At 38.2% G+C, this 21,125-nt stretch overlaps 1 protein-coding gene across 2 annotated transcripts; it reads left to right on the forward strand.

The window, feature by feature from the left end:
* Positions 1 to 1,847: 1,847 nt before the first annotated feature.
* On the forward strand, positions 1,848 to 11,838 carry LOC121960215 (SWI/SNF-related matrix-associated actin-dependent regulator of chromatin subfamily A member 2). 2 transcript variants are annotated; one of them, XM_042509835.2, is made up of 7 exons: positions 1,849 to 2,143; positions 2,299 to 2,339; positions 4,081 to 4,310; positions 5,467 to 5,572; positions 8,929 to 9,030; positions 9,179 to 9,323; positions 10,934 to 11,838. In XM_042509835.2, exons 1-7 carry the CDS (start codon positions 2,071 to 2,073, stop codon positions 11,065 to 11,067), a joined length of 831 nt encoding a protein of 276 aa, XP_042365769.2. In that variant the 5' UTR covers positions 1,849 to 2,070; the 3' UTR covers positions 11,068 to 11,838. The 2 variants fall into 2 exon arrangements, with proteins under 2 accessions (XP_042365771.2, XP_042365769.2); XM_042509837.2 differs by lacking the exon at positions 2,299 to 2,339 and having other exon boundaries at positions 1,848 to 2,143.
* The last annotated feature ends 9,287 nt before the right edge of the window (positions 11,839 to 21,125 follow it).

The raw sequence follows: 21,125 nt of genomic DNA on the forward strand, positions 1-21,125 counted from the left end.
TCCACGGAATTCCAGCCACACAAGTCTCCACTTTATATGTAAGGGTAACGCTCTTCATTGGAAATTTGATCTCATTAGAAGAACATGCAACGGTATCTTTTATCTCTATCCTGTTTTCTTGTGTATCTTTAATTCCCTGGGGTGTGAGTTCTGACTTTGTGTGCTGTTTTCCAGCTTATGTTGGGGAAAACCGAATTGATTTACACAAACCAGATGTGTTTGAACAACAGCCCAAACTAGAAAAAGTCCTCTGTTATTGCTGCAATTGTTTCAGCTCAGCAGTGCAGAGACATTTTTCCTTGCTGTCTTGGCTCGGAAATTAAGTGTAATCTCAGTTAATATTAATGCATTAATCACCCTGCTGGAATTCTGCAGCTGCACATAAACAAGGAGAAAATTTTAGACACTGGACATTGGGGGAGCAGTCTATATGTATATATCAAGCGGCAATCTCTGAAGCTGAAAAATGGAGCCAATGTCAAAGTGCAAAAAACTGCAATTGCTCCAATGGCCACTTGAGGCTGGCTCCAAAGCAGAGTCAATCCCCACAGACCCCACCCAACTTTGACATCACTGTAATGGGCTGCATCATCTCACCATAATGTCATCCCACCATGTGCATTTTTCTGACGTCAACTGCATCCCGGAGCAATAACAGCTGGCACAGAAGGATACCTAAAAAGTCATAAGTAGACGCTGAGGGTCAGTGACAGAGCAGCACCATGTCCACGTGACGAGTTGGGATGAGAATGTGTTGTCATGTCTGAACCCCCATAAAACTAGATGGCGATGGCCGAAATGTTGAACTTGACGCTTCAAAACTGCAGTCCACAAACCAATGGGTGAATTCACAGTTATGGAGTTAGAACGATGCACACCGAAGGATTCACAAATGCATTTTGGGATTAATATGTAAATTACTCTTTACACAAAAATATTTTTCAGTGCACACACAAATATTTTTGCTCTATATAAATGCAAAAAGAATCCACATATAGTGAAACCACCCCCACAACTGATACTACAAGCAGATGGGCGGGTAGAGGACAAAACACAAGCAGTTTGTAAATGCAGATTCAACGGTTTGTGTATAAATGTCACAACATACATATATGATTTGATTAAAGTTGCAAATTATTTTGAATAGGCTACATATATCTGTGGATTTCCATTGTATATATTTAAAACAAGAAATATTTATGTATGCACCAGAAATACATTTGTGAATCATTCTCTGTGCCCTTATTCACTCATACATATATATGTGTGTGTGTGTGTGTACACACACACACACACACACACATATATATATATATATATATATGTTTGTACTCATATGATACTGCCACACAGGTTTGGCTCTTTAGGTAGTCTGACGCAATGTTGAATTTCAACTAAATGTCCCACGTGCCCACGTGGTCAGTTTGGCTGATTGTATCCAAATGCGCACAAGTCCAAGCCTATACAAGTTTCCTAAAAAAAATCGAATACTATGTTTTGCTCTTAAACTATCAGCTGGATGTTGGATGTTCATTGAAACACAGGCCAAAAGTATACGGATTAATAAGGACCATGCGCCATGGAGACAATGCGCGCATCGGCGCACATGTAGGTTTGAGAGTTGATGGTCGGTTTGCGACACAGTTTCGTGAAAAATCAATTGCAGACATAGTTTCCAATAAAACACGTGACTGAGTGGAGTCTCTTCAACAATAAGGAGAACACATACATTTATTTCAGCTTTTGGTAGATTTGATGACGTGTCTGGTCATTACAAATACTGGAGGAGGAGGAGGAGGGTTGCAACGTTTCCATATTTATACATTGGCGAGGACATGACCCCAGTCTCCCGTGGCGATTACGCGCTTGCACACAGCATGTATGAAGTGCACACATATGCATGTTGCTGCAGGCTGGACTCTTGTTTCCGTGCACCATGTTCCCTCTGAAATGCATCGCAATTTTTTTCCAAAATAACAACAACAAAACAAATAAAATGGACCCGATAACTTTAACAGCAGGGTAGGAAGAGAGAAAAAAAACCGTCTGGCAGCAGTCGATATTAAAAACATGCAGAGGGAGACAAGCTCGGGGCCTTCCAGAGTCAGGAAAAAGACTTCGGAGAGCCGCAGCCAGGAGATGGGTATGGCATTTCTATTTTCCCCCAGCCCATTGATTTGTATATGAAAACATAGCGCTTTTATTCTCCCCCCTTCTGGGCTCTGCTTCTGAGTGATCAGCTGATGAAGAGACTAGCAGCTCGCCGCTATGCTGGCTTGCTAATTCTCTCCCCCACAGCTGCAGCCGATCCTGATAGCCAGCCTGCAGACTGCGCTCAGGTAAATATCCTCCTCCATGTCTTTTCTTCTCAGGATTCAGCCAGGCTACATCGCATGGGAAGAGAGGAAGAGATGGATAAAATGTGTGTGCGTTCGGGTGACTGTGTGTGTGTGCGTGCGCGCGCGCCAGGGAAAGAGAGCGAGGATCTCTGTGAGCTTTATTCCCGTCTGTCTGTGTGTGCGCGTGCGTGTGTGTGTGTGAGTGAGCGGGGGGAGAGAGGGTGTGTGTGTGTGTGTGTGTGTGTGTGTGTGTAGGTGTGTGTTGTAACAGATGAGAGGGAATCTTTGCCAGATTAGTCAGGAAAAGAGGCTGGCTTGTTAGGAGATAGCACACAGGCATGGAGCATCATCACATGCACACACTGACATACACACTCACACATGTACAGTGAATCAGGCAGCTCTCAGCTGTGTTATACATCTTTGAGGATTACCCTCTATCCCTCCTGTATTCCGCTGGAATGATTGCAGCCCTTCAGAGAGAGCAGCGGGGCTTTTAAAGCCTTCATTTGAGCCGAGCGATGATGAACAGGATTTCCATTGTTGCCTCTTTAGTCTTGTTGTCTCCTCTAACTCAATCCTCTGCCATGCATTTTTTGGTCCGGATATGCAGGCGTGTTTGTCACCATCAGTTCGAGGCTTGATCATATTGTTTTCAGTCATAATTCTGCACCCTGTGTGTGCAAAACAGCATCATCTTTGTCCTTGAGAAATACATTTACACAAGCTTTATTATATGAACGCTGCTGTGTGTACTGTATGTGTCTGATGCATCAATATTCTGTTCGGATTGGGCAGCATGCCTTCTCTATTTCCTCCCTCTCCTCTCCAGCCGGGTTGCTGCTGCTGCTGCTGCTGCTCCTGCTGCATGCATACTCATGTTTCTGGCCTCTAATTGCCTTTGTGGAAAACACAGTGGTTGCAGCAGATATTTGGAAAGGAGCGACAAAAGGGTCGAAAATAACTAAGGATGCAGCACAGGCATCCTTTCTCGAAACACACCTAAAAATCGTCTCATTTTTTGTGCATAACCGGGAAAATATGGGTTAATATTTATTGCATTATTAGCATTTTTTTTTAGAATCTGTACTCTGGTAGAACATGGCTTCTCCAAATGTGTCACATTCATTGTGCATTTTTTAAAAATTCTGCCTCCCCTCGATAATCATCTGACATCAAAGCCTCCAGATAAAATAATCTGTCCTAAATTTGCAGAGACAGCACAGCAGTTGGGTCGCTTCAGTCCATGCAAATTCATATGCTTCCGTAATAAATAAATGAATGCTCTTTCGTTTGAATACAAAACCGTACTCTGTAATTTTGAATGCTTAAACTCCAGCCAGTGCCGCTAATTAGCAGGAGACTGTGAGTGCTTTAATTTTAGGGTTTTCGACTTGGATTCTATAGCTTGAAGTGCTGCAGGTTTCTCTCTCAGTGGTAAATAAAAATGTTTGAAAACATATTCAGTGTGTTGCAGTTTCTGAGCATCCCAACTGTCAATATAAAAGTTATAAGAGAATGAATGGGAATAAATGAGTTTTGCATGGAATTTGGTCACAGTTCTACTTTTTTTCCTTCCATTCCCCAATTGTTATTGCCAATGTAAGTCTAAGGTATAAATTGCACAAAGAAGAAAGGATCTTGCAGTCTTTAAGTCTATACACATTTAATGTTTCATTTGCGTCATCCTGCTGCTACAAGTTTGTTTAAGTTTGTTAGATGTCTCTTCCTCTCCCTGCAGCCTGAGGCAGGAGCAAACGGTTCCCTGGAGGAGATGGAAGAGGACATCAGTCTGAAGAAGCGTAAAAGTGATCAACCTGGCGAGAAAGAACTGCAGGCCGGGCAGGAGACTGGCGAAAAGGTCAAAAGGAAGCGAGGACGCCCGCCTGCTGAGAAACTCCCACCAAACCCACCAGAACTCACCAGAACACTGAGCACACTGGTAGATATGGTTATCAACTACAAAGACGGGTGAGGGAGCTCAATTCTTTGTGCTGTGTGTCATGAGACTGTGATGCAACAATGGTAATCTGCCAAAAAAAGTTAAAATCACCAGCTGGTGAAGTTAATAACATTGATGATCTCGTTACAATGCAATGTTCTGTTGGGAATCCTTGGGTTTTGGCATTTATTCTGACACCACATGACATGGTCCACCCACACAAACACCACTGCAGACAATACACAATGCCACAACACTGAAACTGTTCAGGAATGGCCCCTGAAATCTGACTAAGTGCTCAAGGCAACTACTTGGCCCCCAATTACCCAGATACCAATATGACGGAGCATCCATAGACCATGCTGATGCGCCACCTCGCAACCCACAGGACTCCAATGCCAGCACCTTGGCACCAGACACCATGAAGAACCTCCAGGTCCCAGTATTTTAAAACATTTGAATAGAAACCTAGAACTTATATAGTTCTTATATAGAACTTAAGTAGTTTATAACAGTTGCATCCCCCATGCTGCTTTCTGTCTCTTCAAATTAAACACTTAAAGTCACCCTATGTTGGCTATTCTACCTGTTCTCTACATAACGAGTAGCCTACATTGAGAAATTAATTCCCATTTGGAGAACTGGTAATCTGGATTTGTTTATCATGAAAAGTTAGTATCTGGATCAGGGTGATCCAATCCAATGCTGCTTTGAGAAACTGGTACTAAAGTAAGATGGATCAGCTCATCCTGGATAGCAAAACGCTGGATTCCCAAATCTGGATCATTTTGACCCAGATTAAATTTTTTTAACAACTGGGGCCAGGGTTCCTGTGTCTTGATAGATAAGAGCCAAGTTTGATCCACAGTAGGGCCTCTGGCCTGTCCAGACATGAGCACATCCAACGGATGTTCAATTGGATTTGGATCTGAGGAATCAAGAAGTGCTCTTGTCATGAACCTTTACTTGGTCTTTAATGGCGTTTGGGTAGGCGGTGCGTGTCAAGTAGCTTCTACATGAATGCCAGGCCAAAGGTTTCCCAGCAGAAGATTACATTGCAAAGAGATGATAGGTGTTATTTATTCACCTGTCAGTGGATTTAATGTTTTGGCAGGTCAGTGTATGTTAATTGGTGAGACTTTCTTGATAAATGAGATCCTGTGAACGATCACATTGTGCCTCCAGGCTGGGTCGACAGATCAGCAAAGGCTTTGTGCAGCTTCCCTCTAAGAAAGAGGTACCTGAGTACTACGAGCTGATCCGCAAGCCTGTCGACTTCAGAAGGATCAGGGTAAGTGTCACTGAAAACTCTCACAACTCGCATACACACATCGCTGTTATCTTATCTGCAGGGAGAAAGTCAAATAAGGGGAGATGAAACTCCAACAGATACATAATACATCAAAAGACACACAAGTGGCTGTATTAAATATTCAAACGCCGCTTTTATTAAATAAACACTGATTGAGAAATGATTTAAATAGAGCTTAGGTACAGTGTGGAGCCAACTAGATGATATACTTCTGAAATGTGTATTAGTATGAAAAAAAACTTCAAAGTGATTATAGATGTCAATGAAACTTTGATGTATAGTACATTATTATGTTGAACATATGTTGAAACTTTCTCTACAACAGGTTAATGTTTGGTTATGTTTAGACACAAAAAACACCTTATATGTTAGAAAAAAGTTCAAATTTTGGCTGAAAATACACAGTTTTGGTCCCACACTCAGCGGCATGTTTCTACAGTAGCCCAGAACAGACATACCAAACACTAGACAGGTTTCCATTACAGATTTGCACAAAACTTGAGCGGTATTATGTAATGTCGATAAAACAAGATTACTGAGTTTCTATTGAGTGAAGTTATGCGACTTCTGTCACGATAACATTCCAAGAAGCATGACGATGGATGCTTAAAACATTTGCAGCTTTATTTCTATTGCAGCCACCACACTAGCCGTCATGATTTCCAATCCAAGGCGACATTGGCGTGTTATGCGAATGATAATAGAAAAACAAACCCCTTATACGTGGGAGCAGCCAAGTATGAGGGACTTCTAGGAGGTGATAGTCCAAGATTTCACTGAGGAATTGTGGATTCAAAACTTCGGATGATCTGCTCAACTTTTAAAGAGTTAAGCAATGCAATAACACCTCTTGTAGCTCCTGCTGCATCATGCCAGAGGAAGCCAGTTCCTTTCGACACGCACATATCCATAGCATCATGTGACCTAGAAAAGCCAAAAAAGGGTTTCCGATGTAGTTTTTTTGAAATATGGCTTTTTCAAATCGCCTGGAATACCAACTCATGTGACTGTAAAATCTGTTTTGTAATAAGTTAGAATTTTTTTCTAAATTGATGTTTCCATTTTCAATCTGCACAATCTGGGGGTTAATTGAAACCCGCCTGTTGGCTCTAGAGAGGGCCTTTAATATTTTTATGTTACCTGAGGGCCTCCGTAGATTCTCTGCTTACAGGGTTAAGGCAGAGATATACAGTCGATTGCTATCTGCAACATCAACACTAGATGCCACTAAATTCTCCACGCTGCTGCTTTAAAGCTTCACTGCAAATAATTGAAGACTTGACTTGATACTTAGAGGTTAAAGGAATACTTCATCGCTTGGAGAGATACATGTATTCACTCTCTTAGGCTGCATTCACACCAAATCAGGTGTTGCAGCAAGTAGCAGCAGGTTGAACGGCAGTGTGGGAGTGTCACTTACATGGGGGAGAGGAGGGTTTAGACAAACTATAGAAAGCCAATATCACCATCTCAGCAACTGAGTATTTGTCTTGTTTGGTTTTCTGTCGGTCTGTATTTTGGCTTAAAAGACCAGTAGAATTGCTTATTATTATCATTAGCGTAGTGTATTTACTGCGACAAAAAACACAAGTGTTCGCATACAAACTTGAAGCTAGTGCTGTCCTTTGTTGAATAGTACATACAAACTGTTAATAGCCTGATGTCTTTTAGTCACTATAATATTTAACAATAAGAAGAGACTGCAGTACTTGTTCCCCATGGACTGTGGGCATCTTTGTTCTTATTACTGCTTACGTAATTGACCACTGCAGCATGACTTTGGGTTGCGTTTCTCTAAAAGTCAAATCTGGGGATTTTTATTTTGTTCTTTTAGCTTTTTTTTAATCTCATCTTGCATCTACACAAATTTATTGTGTTGTTGAAGTTGCCAGGTAACCAGTTGTGAAATTTCTGGCTGAGAGATAGTGCCGGTCCCAAATTTCAGTTTTGTATGGCTTAAAACAATGGCTTAAACAATAAATAATAATGTGTTATAATAATAATGTGAGGTGCTTGTTGGTAAACTTCTATTAATCCTAGGACAATACCAGGCCAGCTGTTTCCCCTATTTTCCAATCTTTACGCTTAGATAACCAGCTGGTGTCAGCTTAAATGAACAGTTCACCCCAAAATACATATTTTTCTCCTTGATGTAACTATATTTTTATTAAGCTAGATTGTTTTGGTGTGAATTGCAGAGTGTTGGAGATATCAGCTGTAGAGATGTCTGCCTTTTCTCAAATATATGAATGAATAATTTTATTTGGGTTACATGCGTCACGCAAAAAGAATTATTTCACACTTTTTTTCCAATCAGTAACTGAAAAAGAAATAGGCTGAAGCCCAAGGTTTATTTTTTACCAATCCTAAATCCACCACAGGATGACATAAAATAACAGCAACACCAAAATGACAACATAAATTAATTAAAAACAAAAAAAAATCTATTTTTTCACACTACAATAAATCATGAATTACTTTATATATAATCATTTTACACTATAATTTGTGATCATTTTACAGTTTAAGTTAAAAACAATCTTAACAGAGATCAGCACAGTTTCAACTCATCACTGTGTCCAGTCCATAATTTAACTCCCAAAACTGAAATACATCTTTATTTTACACTTGTCCTCACTTTACATGTTTAAAAAATGAACAACCCATTTAAATTCTAATTTCCCTCTCAGTTTAAAAAAAAAAAGTATCCAGAATCCAGACCAGTATGCTTTGATTTACAACTCTAAAAAGTATTTCCATTGTTTTTAAATACAAAATGTCTACACATTTAATGGAACTAGAGGGCACTCAGCTTGTGGTGCTTAAAGCACAGCAATGTCTCTTTCCAGAAATCATAATCTAGTTACTCAAGATAATCCATAGAACTTGTTCTGAGCAGTTTCATGTTGGAACTATTTTCTTTCCACCGAACTACACTTGCCAACTGTATCACTGCGCAGAAGGAAGCACGCATCTACTCATGGACGAGAGGCTCATGCTGGTGACAGCAGGAGATTGTAACGTCCTCCTTGGCTGAGCTGTAACGTCAGATAGCTCAGTTGTGCTAGGTGAGCCAGCAGTAGATGCACGTGTCCTTCTGCGCAGTGATATGGTTGGTGAGTGTGGACATGAAATCCAGCAAGAAAGTGAAAAATCATATTTCTCAAAATGTTGAACTATTTGCTTCAAAATGGGAGTTATTGTGAGAGTTTTTGTGTTTTTGGGAATGTACTTTTTGTTTTTCCTCATAGGAAATCCATCTTTCAAAATACTGTATCTGATTATTTATTGCAATGGTCACATTGAGGTTGTGACACTGACCCTCTGCTTCACAGGAGCGTGTGCGTAATCACAAGTACAGAAGTGTGGGGGATTTGGAGAAGGATATTTTCCTCCTGTGTCACAATGCTCAGACCTATAACCTGGAGGGCTCTCAGGTGAACCTCGAGAAAATCTTGTATTTGAGTGTAACATAATTTTTCAGGCTCTGTTCTATAATTGAAAATGAATTTGGATGCTGATGTGGTGAAGAATAACCCATTGCTGTTTATGTGTGTGTGTGTGTGTGTGTGTTTGCCACTGCAGATCTATGAGGATTCGATTGTCATTAAGTCTGTTTTCGAGAGTGCGAGACAGCGAATTGTCACAGACGAGAAACAGAAAGAGACGGTTAGCGCCAGCCACAGCGATAATGGCGGCGGGGCTGAAGACCAATTTGTTCCATCAGCAGGTGAGAGTTAAAAAACTAACATCAGGAGGGATGGTGTTGATTTACAAGTGACCGTATGAGAGCAAAAACAAGATTTGCACACACGCTGTCGACTTAACTCCCTTTAATGTCCTCACTAAGAAAAAACTGATGGGAAAAAAAATGTCTTTGTCATTTTTATTTCCTCAGGGCTATAATACAAAGATAATTGAAAATATAAGAGAAAATACAGAAATCAATGTTTATTTTCTTTAACTGACCCTAAACTCTATTTTTTAAAATATGCTTCTACAGGTTGAGATGTCTCTTCATCATAATGGTATAATGGGAAAAGCCCCCGTCAATATTGCAAATCATGTACTGTTACAATACTTGTAATATGTCAAATGCCAACACACATCAGTTTGTAACCAAATTTTGGGCTATTTAATTACAGGTTTTTCCAGATTTATTCTAGATATTTAGCATTGCAGTACTTTGAAAACATCACAGAAACAGTAAAAAATAAAAGATATGATATGATTTTTTTCATCAAATATATAATAGAATAACATTAAAGATGGTACTAACAACAGTGAATATTTATCGTTCTTTTATCGTAAAAAATATAAATTCGTTATCTATATATCTAAAAGGCAAATTCAACTGTTGAGTTTAGCATAGCCTTAGACAGTAAAAAAAATAATACTCACAAAATTATTTCAGCATAAATAATATAAATAACATTAAATGTATCATTTAACAACAATGAATTAGCAGATTTTTTTTTAATTTCTTGGCAAACTGTCAATTTTAATTACATTAGCTTAGCATCACTACCTTTACCATAAATGGCCAAATCAACTGTTACAAACAAATGATTTGACACTTAGATTTTATTTTTTTTGTATGAACTTACATAAATCCTTTCAGTAAGACCTCTAAAATTATAAAGTGACGAAAAATATGCCTGCTATTGAAAAACCCACCACCAAGACACAGCGACATCTAGTGGATATTTTTTTTAGCAAAACATACCTGAATTGAATGGTAGATATCTCAATCAGGTTACGTTCAACACATGACCATTTAAAACTTGGAACAAATTAGCTTGATTTCTTTCAAATGCATGTGAAGAAGGCAATGAGCAACTTACGAAAAAAATGAACTCAAAATTAGCAAGAAATTCAGAAAAAGTGCAAGAAATTACTTGTATATTAGCACCAAAAAAGGAAAAAAGAAATTTTCTCCCCACCCTTTTTTTTTCTTTTTAAATCTTAATTTACTTGCAATATGTGGAACATTGCTTACCAAGCTGCTCATCGCCTGTTTCCCCATGTTTATTAAAGACATATATCAGATTTGTTTAGGGATAAAAGGTTTAAATAGTTATTACTATTTGTAAAATGCATCTGAAAGCAGCACAAGAAAAGCGAAGTGTAGAACCAGGTTTCAAAGGGTTAAGATGAACAAGATACACAAGATACACAACACAATAAGATATGGTGACTGAAAATGTGCTCTACCAAATGGTTGAGCAGGATGTTAAAGCGTTAAAAGTAATTATCTTTATAATTATCTGCTGATTGTTCTTATGTTTGAAACTTTTGAATTAAAAATTGTTTCATCCTATTTTCTGTGTCTGTAACCAGTGAAACCATTACCAGTCCAGCTAAAGAAAGGGACAAAGGAGGAGAGAAGCAGAAACACTATGGCCAAGAGGCTCCACAGTGATTTAGACAGTGACGAGGATCTAGAGGATAACACCACAAAAGATGAAGGTTGAACTGAAGGTCCCTCTGTTTTGTTTTGTTTTTCTATTCTGGTTCATGTCTATTCTCTACCACATCCCTTTTCATTGGTTCCTCCATTTTCTAAGCAAAAGAAAGAAAAATAAAGCGGGACGGACAACTCAAAGAGAGCCACTTATGGAACATAAGATGACTCATGCCACTTAAACACGTCTTACTGCACATAGTGCCGTTCTTTTCATTTACTGTAGCTGGTCTTTTATTATAACTCCCCTCTTTTATCTGCCTTAGTCTCTGTGATTGCTTCTGCAAATATTAAGTAAAACTCCAGTTTCACTGACTGTTTTTAATCAATATATTTGATTGTATGAGATGCCTTCATATGTCTTGGAGCATGATATGTATATGTCTCCTGAAGAAGCTGGCTCCTCCAGAGTAGCACCCGCTGATGACAATGTTGACGTGTTCAGGGTTCGAGGATCGAAGCACACGGGAAGGTGTTCTTAAAGAACAAACGAACACTGTTAAATCTCTGAATTTTAAGAGATGATACATCTTTGATTTTAATAAAAACAAACAAAAAAACAGTGGAAGTATAAAGTCAACTTGACTAATCCTGGTACTGATGTTAATACTTCTTTCTGCTTCTGATACTTGATGGAATAAGTTTGGGTCTGATCAATTAAAGGTACTCAAGTTAAACATTTTTATCCCTTGTGCTACAAGTATATTCACATATTGTACAGTTTGTGTGAAAAGTAAGTAAATACAAAAATTTGTTTTCATTTACTGTCCTGGTTGTTGGGGGTGGGGGGGGTGGGGTGGATACATCATTGTTAAGACAATCCCTGGAAATATGTAACACTTAAACACTTGCGAAATAAATTTTACCAAAAGTCCCACTGGATGGTGATTACGGTCATTTTTACCAAAGTGAATATTATTGTAGAACTTGTAGTAGTAAGAAAGTCATGTATAATTACTCCAGAACAGATAAGTAGTCATCATTGGAGGCAAGACACTATAGCTATATAAAAAATGACAATTAAATTACATTAAAAAAATAAATAAAAATGGAAAATTTGGTGTATATAAGTTCTACTGAAGAGGATGAGAGTATGAAAAAAAGCCTCAAAAATGGCCTTAAAAGTTGGATGTAAAGTTCCACACATTTTTTCAGTTGACTACGGTAAAACTGTAGATAAACATGAAACTTTGACATTTAATTTATTAGATTAAGACAATTATTTACAAATATTTACATGTTTATGGTTAAATATGCAAATGATGCATTACCTATTTTTTCGTACGTGGATATCTCTTTTTATCAGTCCATGAATTCGAAAATATTGTCACCAGCAATTTAAAAAAAGAAATAAAAATCCACCATGATATTAGGAATAAAATGCTCTTGAAATCAGGCTATAAACAACATATGAACTACTCTGTCTCCAAAACCCTCCAGAATATAGTTAGGAATAAAACTGGAACGTATGGTGTATATGTAAGTGTGACTGAAGTGGACCTTCTGAATCAGTTTGGGGGGGGAAATGAGAAATTGGCATGGGTAAGGCACTCTAAGTGAACATTTTTCATGTACTGGTCGAGAGAGTTGAGATTTTGGATTTCAGTTCATAACATTAAACTACTGGAAAAAAAACACCCAAAATATACACATAGGCATTGATATTAATTTAGAATTTTGCTCTGGCTACATATGCAGAAAGCGCAGATTTAATTAGATAATGCCTCATTTGCAAATAAAACAATTTAATTTCAGAAACCTTATAATACAAAAAGATAATTTGCTAAATGTTCGTAATCAGCTGGGAAAGTTGCATGGTGATGTCTATTAGTTAAAAATGCACTCTATTTACCTGTTGTGTAAAGAGAAAAAAAATGGAATACTTCCAGAATTATTATTCCATTCAGTCTCATATGTCTGATGTGTATTTTTGACAATGTTCCAATAGGTGGTGCAAAAGAACTGTGCAATTGTCTCTGCACTGCTGTTCTTGTAAGCACATGCCTAAGTAACACTTTCACCTTTCATGTATGTTTGCATTTCTCTCCATTTATTAACTGCAGGAATTAATAATATTACGTATTTTACACTGCACTGGCAGAATAACTGTCACACCAAACCCTGGCTTTAACACAAACTTTTTTTTTTACTAATGCTACACAAAATGGAACCATGCAAAAAAAAAGGCAAAAAAAAAAAGACATACAGCACCTAATTGTATTTTTTATATGTGTCCCACTTACACTGTCTGTGAAGTGTTTTCAGCTGGGTAATAGCACACTGTTATGACACACAAAAGACGAAGAAATGAACAACACATGAAAGACATGAGCATCCATAAATCAAACATCATTTGTGCTCATACACTCAGTTGTTAATTGACTTTTAATGACTGTCTCTCTACAAAATGCATCACAGTATGTGACATGTATCACAGGGGCCCATCTGTGGCAATGCCATAGCCAATCTGTGCCCACTCAGGCTCTCAATTTACGTCAGCTGGAGAGGCTAAGAGACACCATGCCAAATACAAGTGAAGTATATGTAAGTGGCAGGTGGATAACATGAAAGCCTTCACAGGTTGTGCTTTCATAGCTACAGTTAGTAGCTAACTCAAAGAAGAAGAACAGCAGCCAAAAATGTCTGCAAATTGTATTGGATGTCACGCCTCTTTTACCTTTAGGATGCCGACATGCTTTCTAAAAATCACACGCTTGGAGCTGCATTATGCAATTGTTGTTTGGTTCTGTGTAAAAATGCAAAGGTCATATGAAGAAGGGACTTCATAGCGCCAGAGCATATATGTAGAGAGGGCGTGTGATTTAGATGACGGGGGGGGGGCTCACAAAAGTATCACAACACATTTTAAACTTAACAGCAGCAACAGGTGCATTCGTCGCTGGAAGCATGGTGCAAATACCGATAAAATATGGCCTGACCAACAATCAACAACACTGAGTACAGACGCACACTGCACATAAATATGCACAAACCAACACAACAGCATAACCAGCAGCACTGCGTAAACATGCAGAAATAGGCACAAAAAAACAAGATCTAGCATGACTACTAACACTGCGCAAAGTGGCACAATTAAACAGCAACATAGCCCAAACCACTGCATAAAGGCATATAAATGTGCACCAAAACCCATCACAACAACAGCTTTGTTTAGGCCCTACACTAGCCCAACCAGCTGACCAGAGGCAAACAAAAACACACACAATACAGAGAAACAACACTGTAATGTACAGCAATGAGCAGCAGAGACCAGTTAAACATGAAAACAGTCTACTCACCTTCCCAGTCAGTTCGGCTTCTTGTTGATACAAGGACATAATGTCCTTGGTTTTAAACCATTTTCATTTATCAATTTTTAATTTTAAAACAGAATACTGCCAGCGCAAGTTCTTTTTAGTTCACATAGCTGCTCCCGGTCTGGCCCGCCCTTAACGCCGGGCCTGCGTAGTGTTCCTACAGTGCCATCTCTTTTTGAAAATGGCTGCAGAGTTGTCCTTAAGCCATGTCTTTATTGTCTTGGCTGTACTTCAGGTTATTGTCCCACTGGAAGTTGAACCTTCAGTCCTGTCCAAGGTCACTTTGGCTAATTAAGCCTGAGAAAGATTCCTTGTTTCCCAGACTTCTGAATTATGAAGGCCCCTTTGATTTTTTTTTTTTTTTTTTTGTAGTCTGCGCAACACAATTCTGTCTCTGAGCTCTGCAAAATGTTCCTTCCACCTCATGGTCTGATGTGTGCTCTGGCTGTGAGACCTCAGAAAGACAGGTGCGTGCCTTTCCAAATCATGTTCAATCAGTTGAATCTACCACAGGTGGAGTCCAGTCAGGCTGTAGAGACATCTCACAGATAATACAGAGAAATAGGAGGCAGTTGAACTTCATTTCAGGTGTCATTAACAAAAGTCTGAATAATAAGTCAAAATGTTCTTTTTTCATCTTATGCAAAAATACTAAAATCCATTCTTTGCTTGTCATTATTATGAACTGAGTGTAGTTAGATAGGGGGAAATACATAAAATCATCTATTTTAAATCTCTCTTTGCTTGCCTCATTGCAATTTACTGACCACCTGTTGTCACACAAACAATGACCTTTAACCCTTTACACCTCGATTGACATCTTTTTTTCTGCTGTATTCAGACACCTTAACTGGCATATAAACATCTTAAATATCAGAAAACTGGTTTGATTTCTTTCAAAAGCACAGGGGAGAAAAGGCAAGTAACTTGGCAAGAAAGTGCAAAAGATAATTACAAAAATAAAAGGAAAGCAAATAAATAAATATATATATATATAAAAGGTCACAAGGAAATTATCTAAAAAATTAGTTGCGATTATTAGCTATGATCAGAAAAAAAAGAAAAATGTCCAGAAAAGTATATTTAGAATTCTCTTGATTATATATTTAAAATTATGTTATGGAAAAATTATTTTTTTATCACTTTCTTTGGATAATTTTCTTTTTTCCCCCTTTTTTTCAAGTAATTTTCCAATAACTTTTGACTAATTTCTTGGTAATATTTTGGGCCCTTTCTTGTTAAGTTGCTGGTCGCCCTCTTCTCAAAGATATCAAGCCTGTTTTTTTCGGTTTTAAACTGTTAAAAAGCATATTAGAGAGCTCCTCCGCACACTTTCAAAGTATATGAAGGAGAAAGCTGTTTGGATGAACCTATATGGGCTGAAATAAACCCTGCAGAGCGCCGCAGCCTGAGCCTCTCTGCGGGATTCTCACTTAATGTAGACTTTTTATACTTCAGGGAGTGTTAATATAAATATATATCATTCACTGGAGCTTCAAACTGCTGCTGTTTCTCTTGTGACTGGGTCTAAAGCTGTTCTCAGCCTGAACATACAATGCAGTCAAGGGTCATTATGCAGAGACACAACTCAGGACATCTGTATGCATGAGTGAGTGGCTTCTGTTACATGGTGTACTTGCATTAAAACATTGTCATGCCATCTGCAGTTCATGTTGTTGCCAGGATGACTGAATGTATCACGAAGTCTTAGCTGCAAACACAAGCAGTGATATTGAACACTTTGTGCTTTGGCTTTGTTGATAGAATTGAGTGAACTTGTTTTACAAGAAAAAAAGTCAACGAAGAATCAAGTGTCTGCTAAAAACTTTTTTTACACATAAAAAAAGCATTATGTTACACTATTTTCACTCTGAACTTCACACATGCAACAGGGGGTTATTCCAGGAAGCAGGTTATGTGAAAACTCTGAGTATGTTAACCCTGAGATGAGGGAAACTGTGTTATCTGTTCCATTAAGAGAGGTCAAACTCTGAGTCAGTCACCATGGTAACTGACTCTGTGAACATAACCTGCCTGCTACCTGCCTGAAACACTGAGTTTCTACCTGTCTCCTCCCACCTGAAGCCATCTGTCAGACACAGATTGTCTGTATTTTTGCAATGCAATCGATATTGAAGCAGAATTATTACGCAGTGCCTTACGCCAGGAGAGGATTTTCAGATCTCGATTGGCTGTGCTCTTATTCCCTGATGAATATTTGTTATAATGGCACAGTTTTTCATTACAATCAATCATTCATCTTAATAACATTCTGCAGCCATACATATCCAATCTCACACAACGCCTTTCTGATGACTGAGCAAAAGTCAAATGTTGTTTTATAATTAGTTTAATTGAACTTTCATATACACAACACCAGTATTTAAGTGTACAAATCAATGACCCTAGAATGCGTAAAATAAAGAAAAAAGAAAAAATGAAATTAATATATTAAAAATAATAAAGTAAAACAAATCTCCAATATTAAATTAAATTTAAAAAGCTAAAAAGCGTTTTAAATTTAAGCTCCAAAAAGCTAAAATACTACCACACAATAAAAGACAGTAAACAAAATCAATAGTCAAATATCAGTTAGTTAAATAAAAGCACTATCCTCACATATGCACCATAATCTAATACACAATCATCATAGTAATTCTCAATCCCATAAAGAAAGTTATGGTGTGAGCTTTATATCAAAATTAAATTTTAATTTACTCAGCAGAATATTAGTCGAGAGGACATCTATGTGTTAAAACAGCATTCTGTTGAGGGTTTAAATGACCACATGTTGAAATAACCACTGAATGAATATTTGCTCATTTATTTAACGTCAAAAGTGAATAAAACCAAAGTGAGGTCGGCCTACAATCATGGCTGAGTGAAATATGTCTTACCTTTCTGAATGATGTTTTTATATATTTCATTTTCAGCTGCTTCAAAGTGCATTTTCCCCTCTGAAATTGCACCTCAATGAAAATCAACATTTAATCAATCCATCATTTTTTCACCTGTATGCTACGATTTTAATAAAGTGCAGTTAGTGTTAAGTCAATTGACGTGCAATGACACAAATGACACGGGCAGCGATTTTCTCCCATGATGCTTTTCTCTCCTTAGCTGCTGCAGCTGTGTTACTTTTCTTCTAAATATGGGCTCATATTCTCCGTAGGCAGCATGAGGACCTCTGGGTCCAATGGGGTAAAGTAGTTTGGTTTCTGTTTCTCAGCGGTTACCATGGTGAATCGAGGTATCAGGGCTTCATCAATGATGGCTTTTTATTGAGCTCGCACACGCACTGAACTCAGGGTGAACATTTTCAGAGTCGATTTAACTAATTCAGATCAGCTGTTCTGGAAGCAAATACTCAGAGTTTCTCATCTCTGAGTAAATCAACTCAGAGTTCAGGGGTAGACTCAGAGTTTGTTGAGCTTCCTTTCTGGAATACCCCCCAGTACTACCTTAAAGAGGCACCTAAAAAAAACAGTGTAAAAGTACAGTGTTTTAGTCACCAGGCTGTAGACTTGATCGACAAGGATTGAATAACATCTGAGATTTTACAGTGAACATTTTGGCAGCATAGCTCATTATTGCAGTTCTTTCTCTCACAAGTCTGGATGTCAGAGCATCCTATAAAGTGACGCCCTGAGGGCAGTCTGCTTGCCCCTTTAACCCTTTAAAACCTAATTCGACATACATTTCCTTATGCATTGGTTAAAGCCTGTGCTGTATTATTCGCTGTTTTGTTTTGCTGTCTTTAGTTTCTTTTAAAAAAAATATATATATATATATATATATATATATATTATATGTAGACATCTGCATGTTATTGTTTTCTTTGTGAACATGTTTGCATGTTGACATCAGCATTTAGCTTGTAGCACTGTAGCACCAAAACATATCAATCGAAATAAATAATTAAGGAGCACTTGTTTTCCTCTATGATAATATGCTTACCTGAATTACCTCCCAGTTGCTCTAATCTATATTCAAATCCCACATCAATTACCAGAAAGCTCACGAGAATATTGCTCATCAACGAAACCTCAGCTTTGCAAATCCAATATGAAGTGTCTATCATCTGTTCAGTCAAAGTACATTTTCAGCAGTGTTCCCCAGGTAGAATAAGATAATGAAAACTAAACAAATCAATTTACAGTATTGAGATACGCTCCTTAACATTTAATGAAGTGCAGAGTGTTAGAGGCAGAAAATCTCCTCTCAGATGTTTAGAGATTAACAATGTCCTTAGTGTGGGCCAGCTAAAAGGCGTGGGCTCAAACTGTAAATAGCTCTGGGAAATACAGTGGCACGTATGTCTTCTTGATGAAAATCGCACATAAAATGACACGTAAACCTAATGGAGGAACGGGGACAGAGATATTGTTGAAGGTAGACGCGCTAATGGCTTTTGGAGATTAGCGGGCCCAGAAGGTGACTTTAATCTGTTGAGAAGACAATCCATTTTCTCCTCACCCATAGGACACAGATCTAATAGATATTCTATCATGGCCTTTGCTAATCATCTGTAATATCAGTTTATCACATTTAACCTTATCACATGTTTTTTATGGAAATGTCATCACCAACGTTAATTTTTGATTTTATGCTTCAACTTCCCTGATGAGTTGGGTCATTTTGAAATCCTCATCATTTATATGACCTTTTTTTTTTTTTTTTGCCTTTTTGCATATTTTTCTCAATCTGCTGACAACTTGGTTTTGACAGAACATTAACCATTAGGGCCTGCTTTATTATTACACACACTCGCATCGCTCTGCGCACAAAATGCGCTCTTCAGAATCAAGCTTTGAGTTTATTTTTTAAACCAACATCAGTCCTAATCATAACTATAAAATATATCACTTTAAAAAATGATGTCATCTGGTGGAAAATACTTAAAATGACAAATTCCAAGGCAAAAGCCCAGAATGACACCCAGAAATAATACAACACATGTTTTTATGCTTTGAAGGCTGTAGCATATTCATTCATTCATTCATTTTCTGTAACCGCCTGTCCTCGTAAGGGTTGTGGGGGGGCTGGAGCCAATCCCAGCTGTCATTGGGTGAAAGACAGGGTACACCCTGGACAGGTCACCAGACTATCACAGGGCTGACACATACAGAATGTGTGACAACCTTTCACGCTCACAGTCAAACCTAAGGGCAATTTAGAGGCACCAATCAACCTGAGCTGCATGTCTTTGGACTGTGTGAGGAAGTCAGAGACCTTGGAAAGAACCCACGCAGACACGGGGAGAACATGCAAACTCTGCACAGAAGGGCCCCCGCCCACAGACCGAACCCTGTTCCAACTGGATTTTGATCCAGAGACCCTCTTGCTGTGAGGCAACAGTGCTAACCACAACACCACCATGCTGCTCGGCTGTAGGATAACAAATTGCAATTTGAATGGGTTTCAATGGAACAATTTTGTTTCCACAGTGTGTTTTAGACTTATTGTAGGAGCTGAGCTGGAAATTCCAAGATAAAACAAAAATACACAATCCTCAAAAAAATGTATGCCATATGCATGAACACCAACGTCAAAATTATCAAAAGATGAAGGGTGAGAAGTGCATAAAATGCCCTAAGTCCCTATGGGTTAAAACACATCAGCTGTCTTTGGTTCACAACCCACACACAATTTGTTAGACAGAAGTGCTATGTCAAGTAAGGACAACATTATTGGATTCTGCAGCTGGAGGAATAATGAGCATCATGTATAAGTCAGTAATTCAATTATTGTCTTTCCTCTGCCGGTGTTGCTGTGCTCTGCTTCATTGATTACATACAGTGGGCCTATACATTTTGATCTTGGCAACACACTTTCTTGAGACAAAATACTCTCAAACAGACAGTGGCAACTTTCTGACTTCACTTTATTTGTGCTATTGATCCAGTGCAATAGTCTGTTCTTGCATCTTTTGGAGCTGTAAATAATTCATTTCATGCCAGTTTAGGTTGCTGAAGAATAATTTTATGCAAGTGTGATTTGCCAACAGTGATGTGCATCTTGATGAGATGCCTGAACATAAGCATATGTTAACCACAGCACTGTTAAAAAATAAGTTTCAGTATATCTGCTCCATGATAACAAACAGTGTAACATATCCCTGGTTTGCAGAAACATAAAATGCCAACATTTATTCTAGCGTTTGGAATGGGTCTCTCCCTTTAGGGCATAGTCGGGAAATCTGGGAGATCCAGCTAACCTGGTCACGCTATCCCCAACTTCCATCCTGTTTGGTTTGCTTTATTTAGTTTGTATTGAAGTTAATTAAATTTACTAGTTTAATTTATTTATTTATTTACTAAGAGCTTGTGACTAGTTTTTCCTCCAGTCTGGGATCCTCTATAATTTCTTGATAAAACTCCCAAAAGGACTCAACATACCCCTTCACTTAGAAATATAACCATAGGCACATAGCAACGGAAATTAGAGAACCAATAGCACTAAACACATAATATATGCACACAGGACTATACATCTTCATCGAATGTTTTGTTTTTGTGCCTAAAATGACATCGTAGATTGCAGGAGAAATGCTGAAATGTTCCTCCTTTAAAGATTTAATGTGATGTATTCATGCGTGCATATTAAAGTGTGAGGAGAAAACACTGAGCAAATAAGTATATAATATACCAAAGTAAGACAGAGGTGTGATTTTCCAACCCCGTCAGGGGAGATCTCTGTTTAAGATTTTCAGGAGCATTAGAAATCTCTCCACCTCAGCGTGATTTCATCA

This window comes from Plectropomus leopardus, chromosome 20 (assembly GCF_026936395.1).
Source record: "Plectropomus leopardus strain MGB_pleo_1.0 chromosome 20, ASM2693639v1, whole genome shotgun sequence".
Classification (NCBI taxonomy): domain Eukaryota; kingdom Metazoa; phylum Chordata; class Actinopteri; order Perciformes; family Serranidae; genus Plectropomus; species Plectropomus leopardus.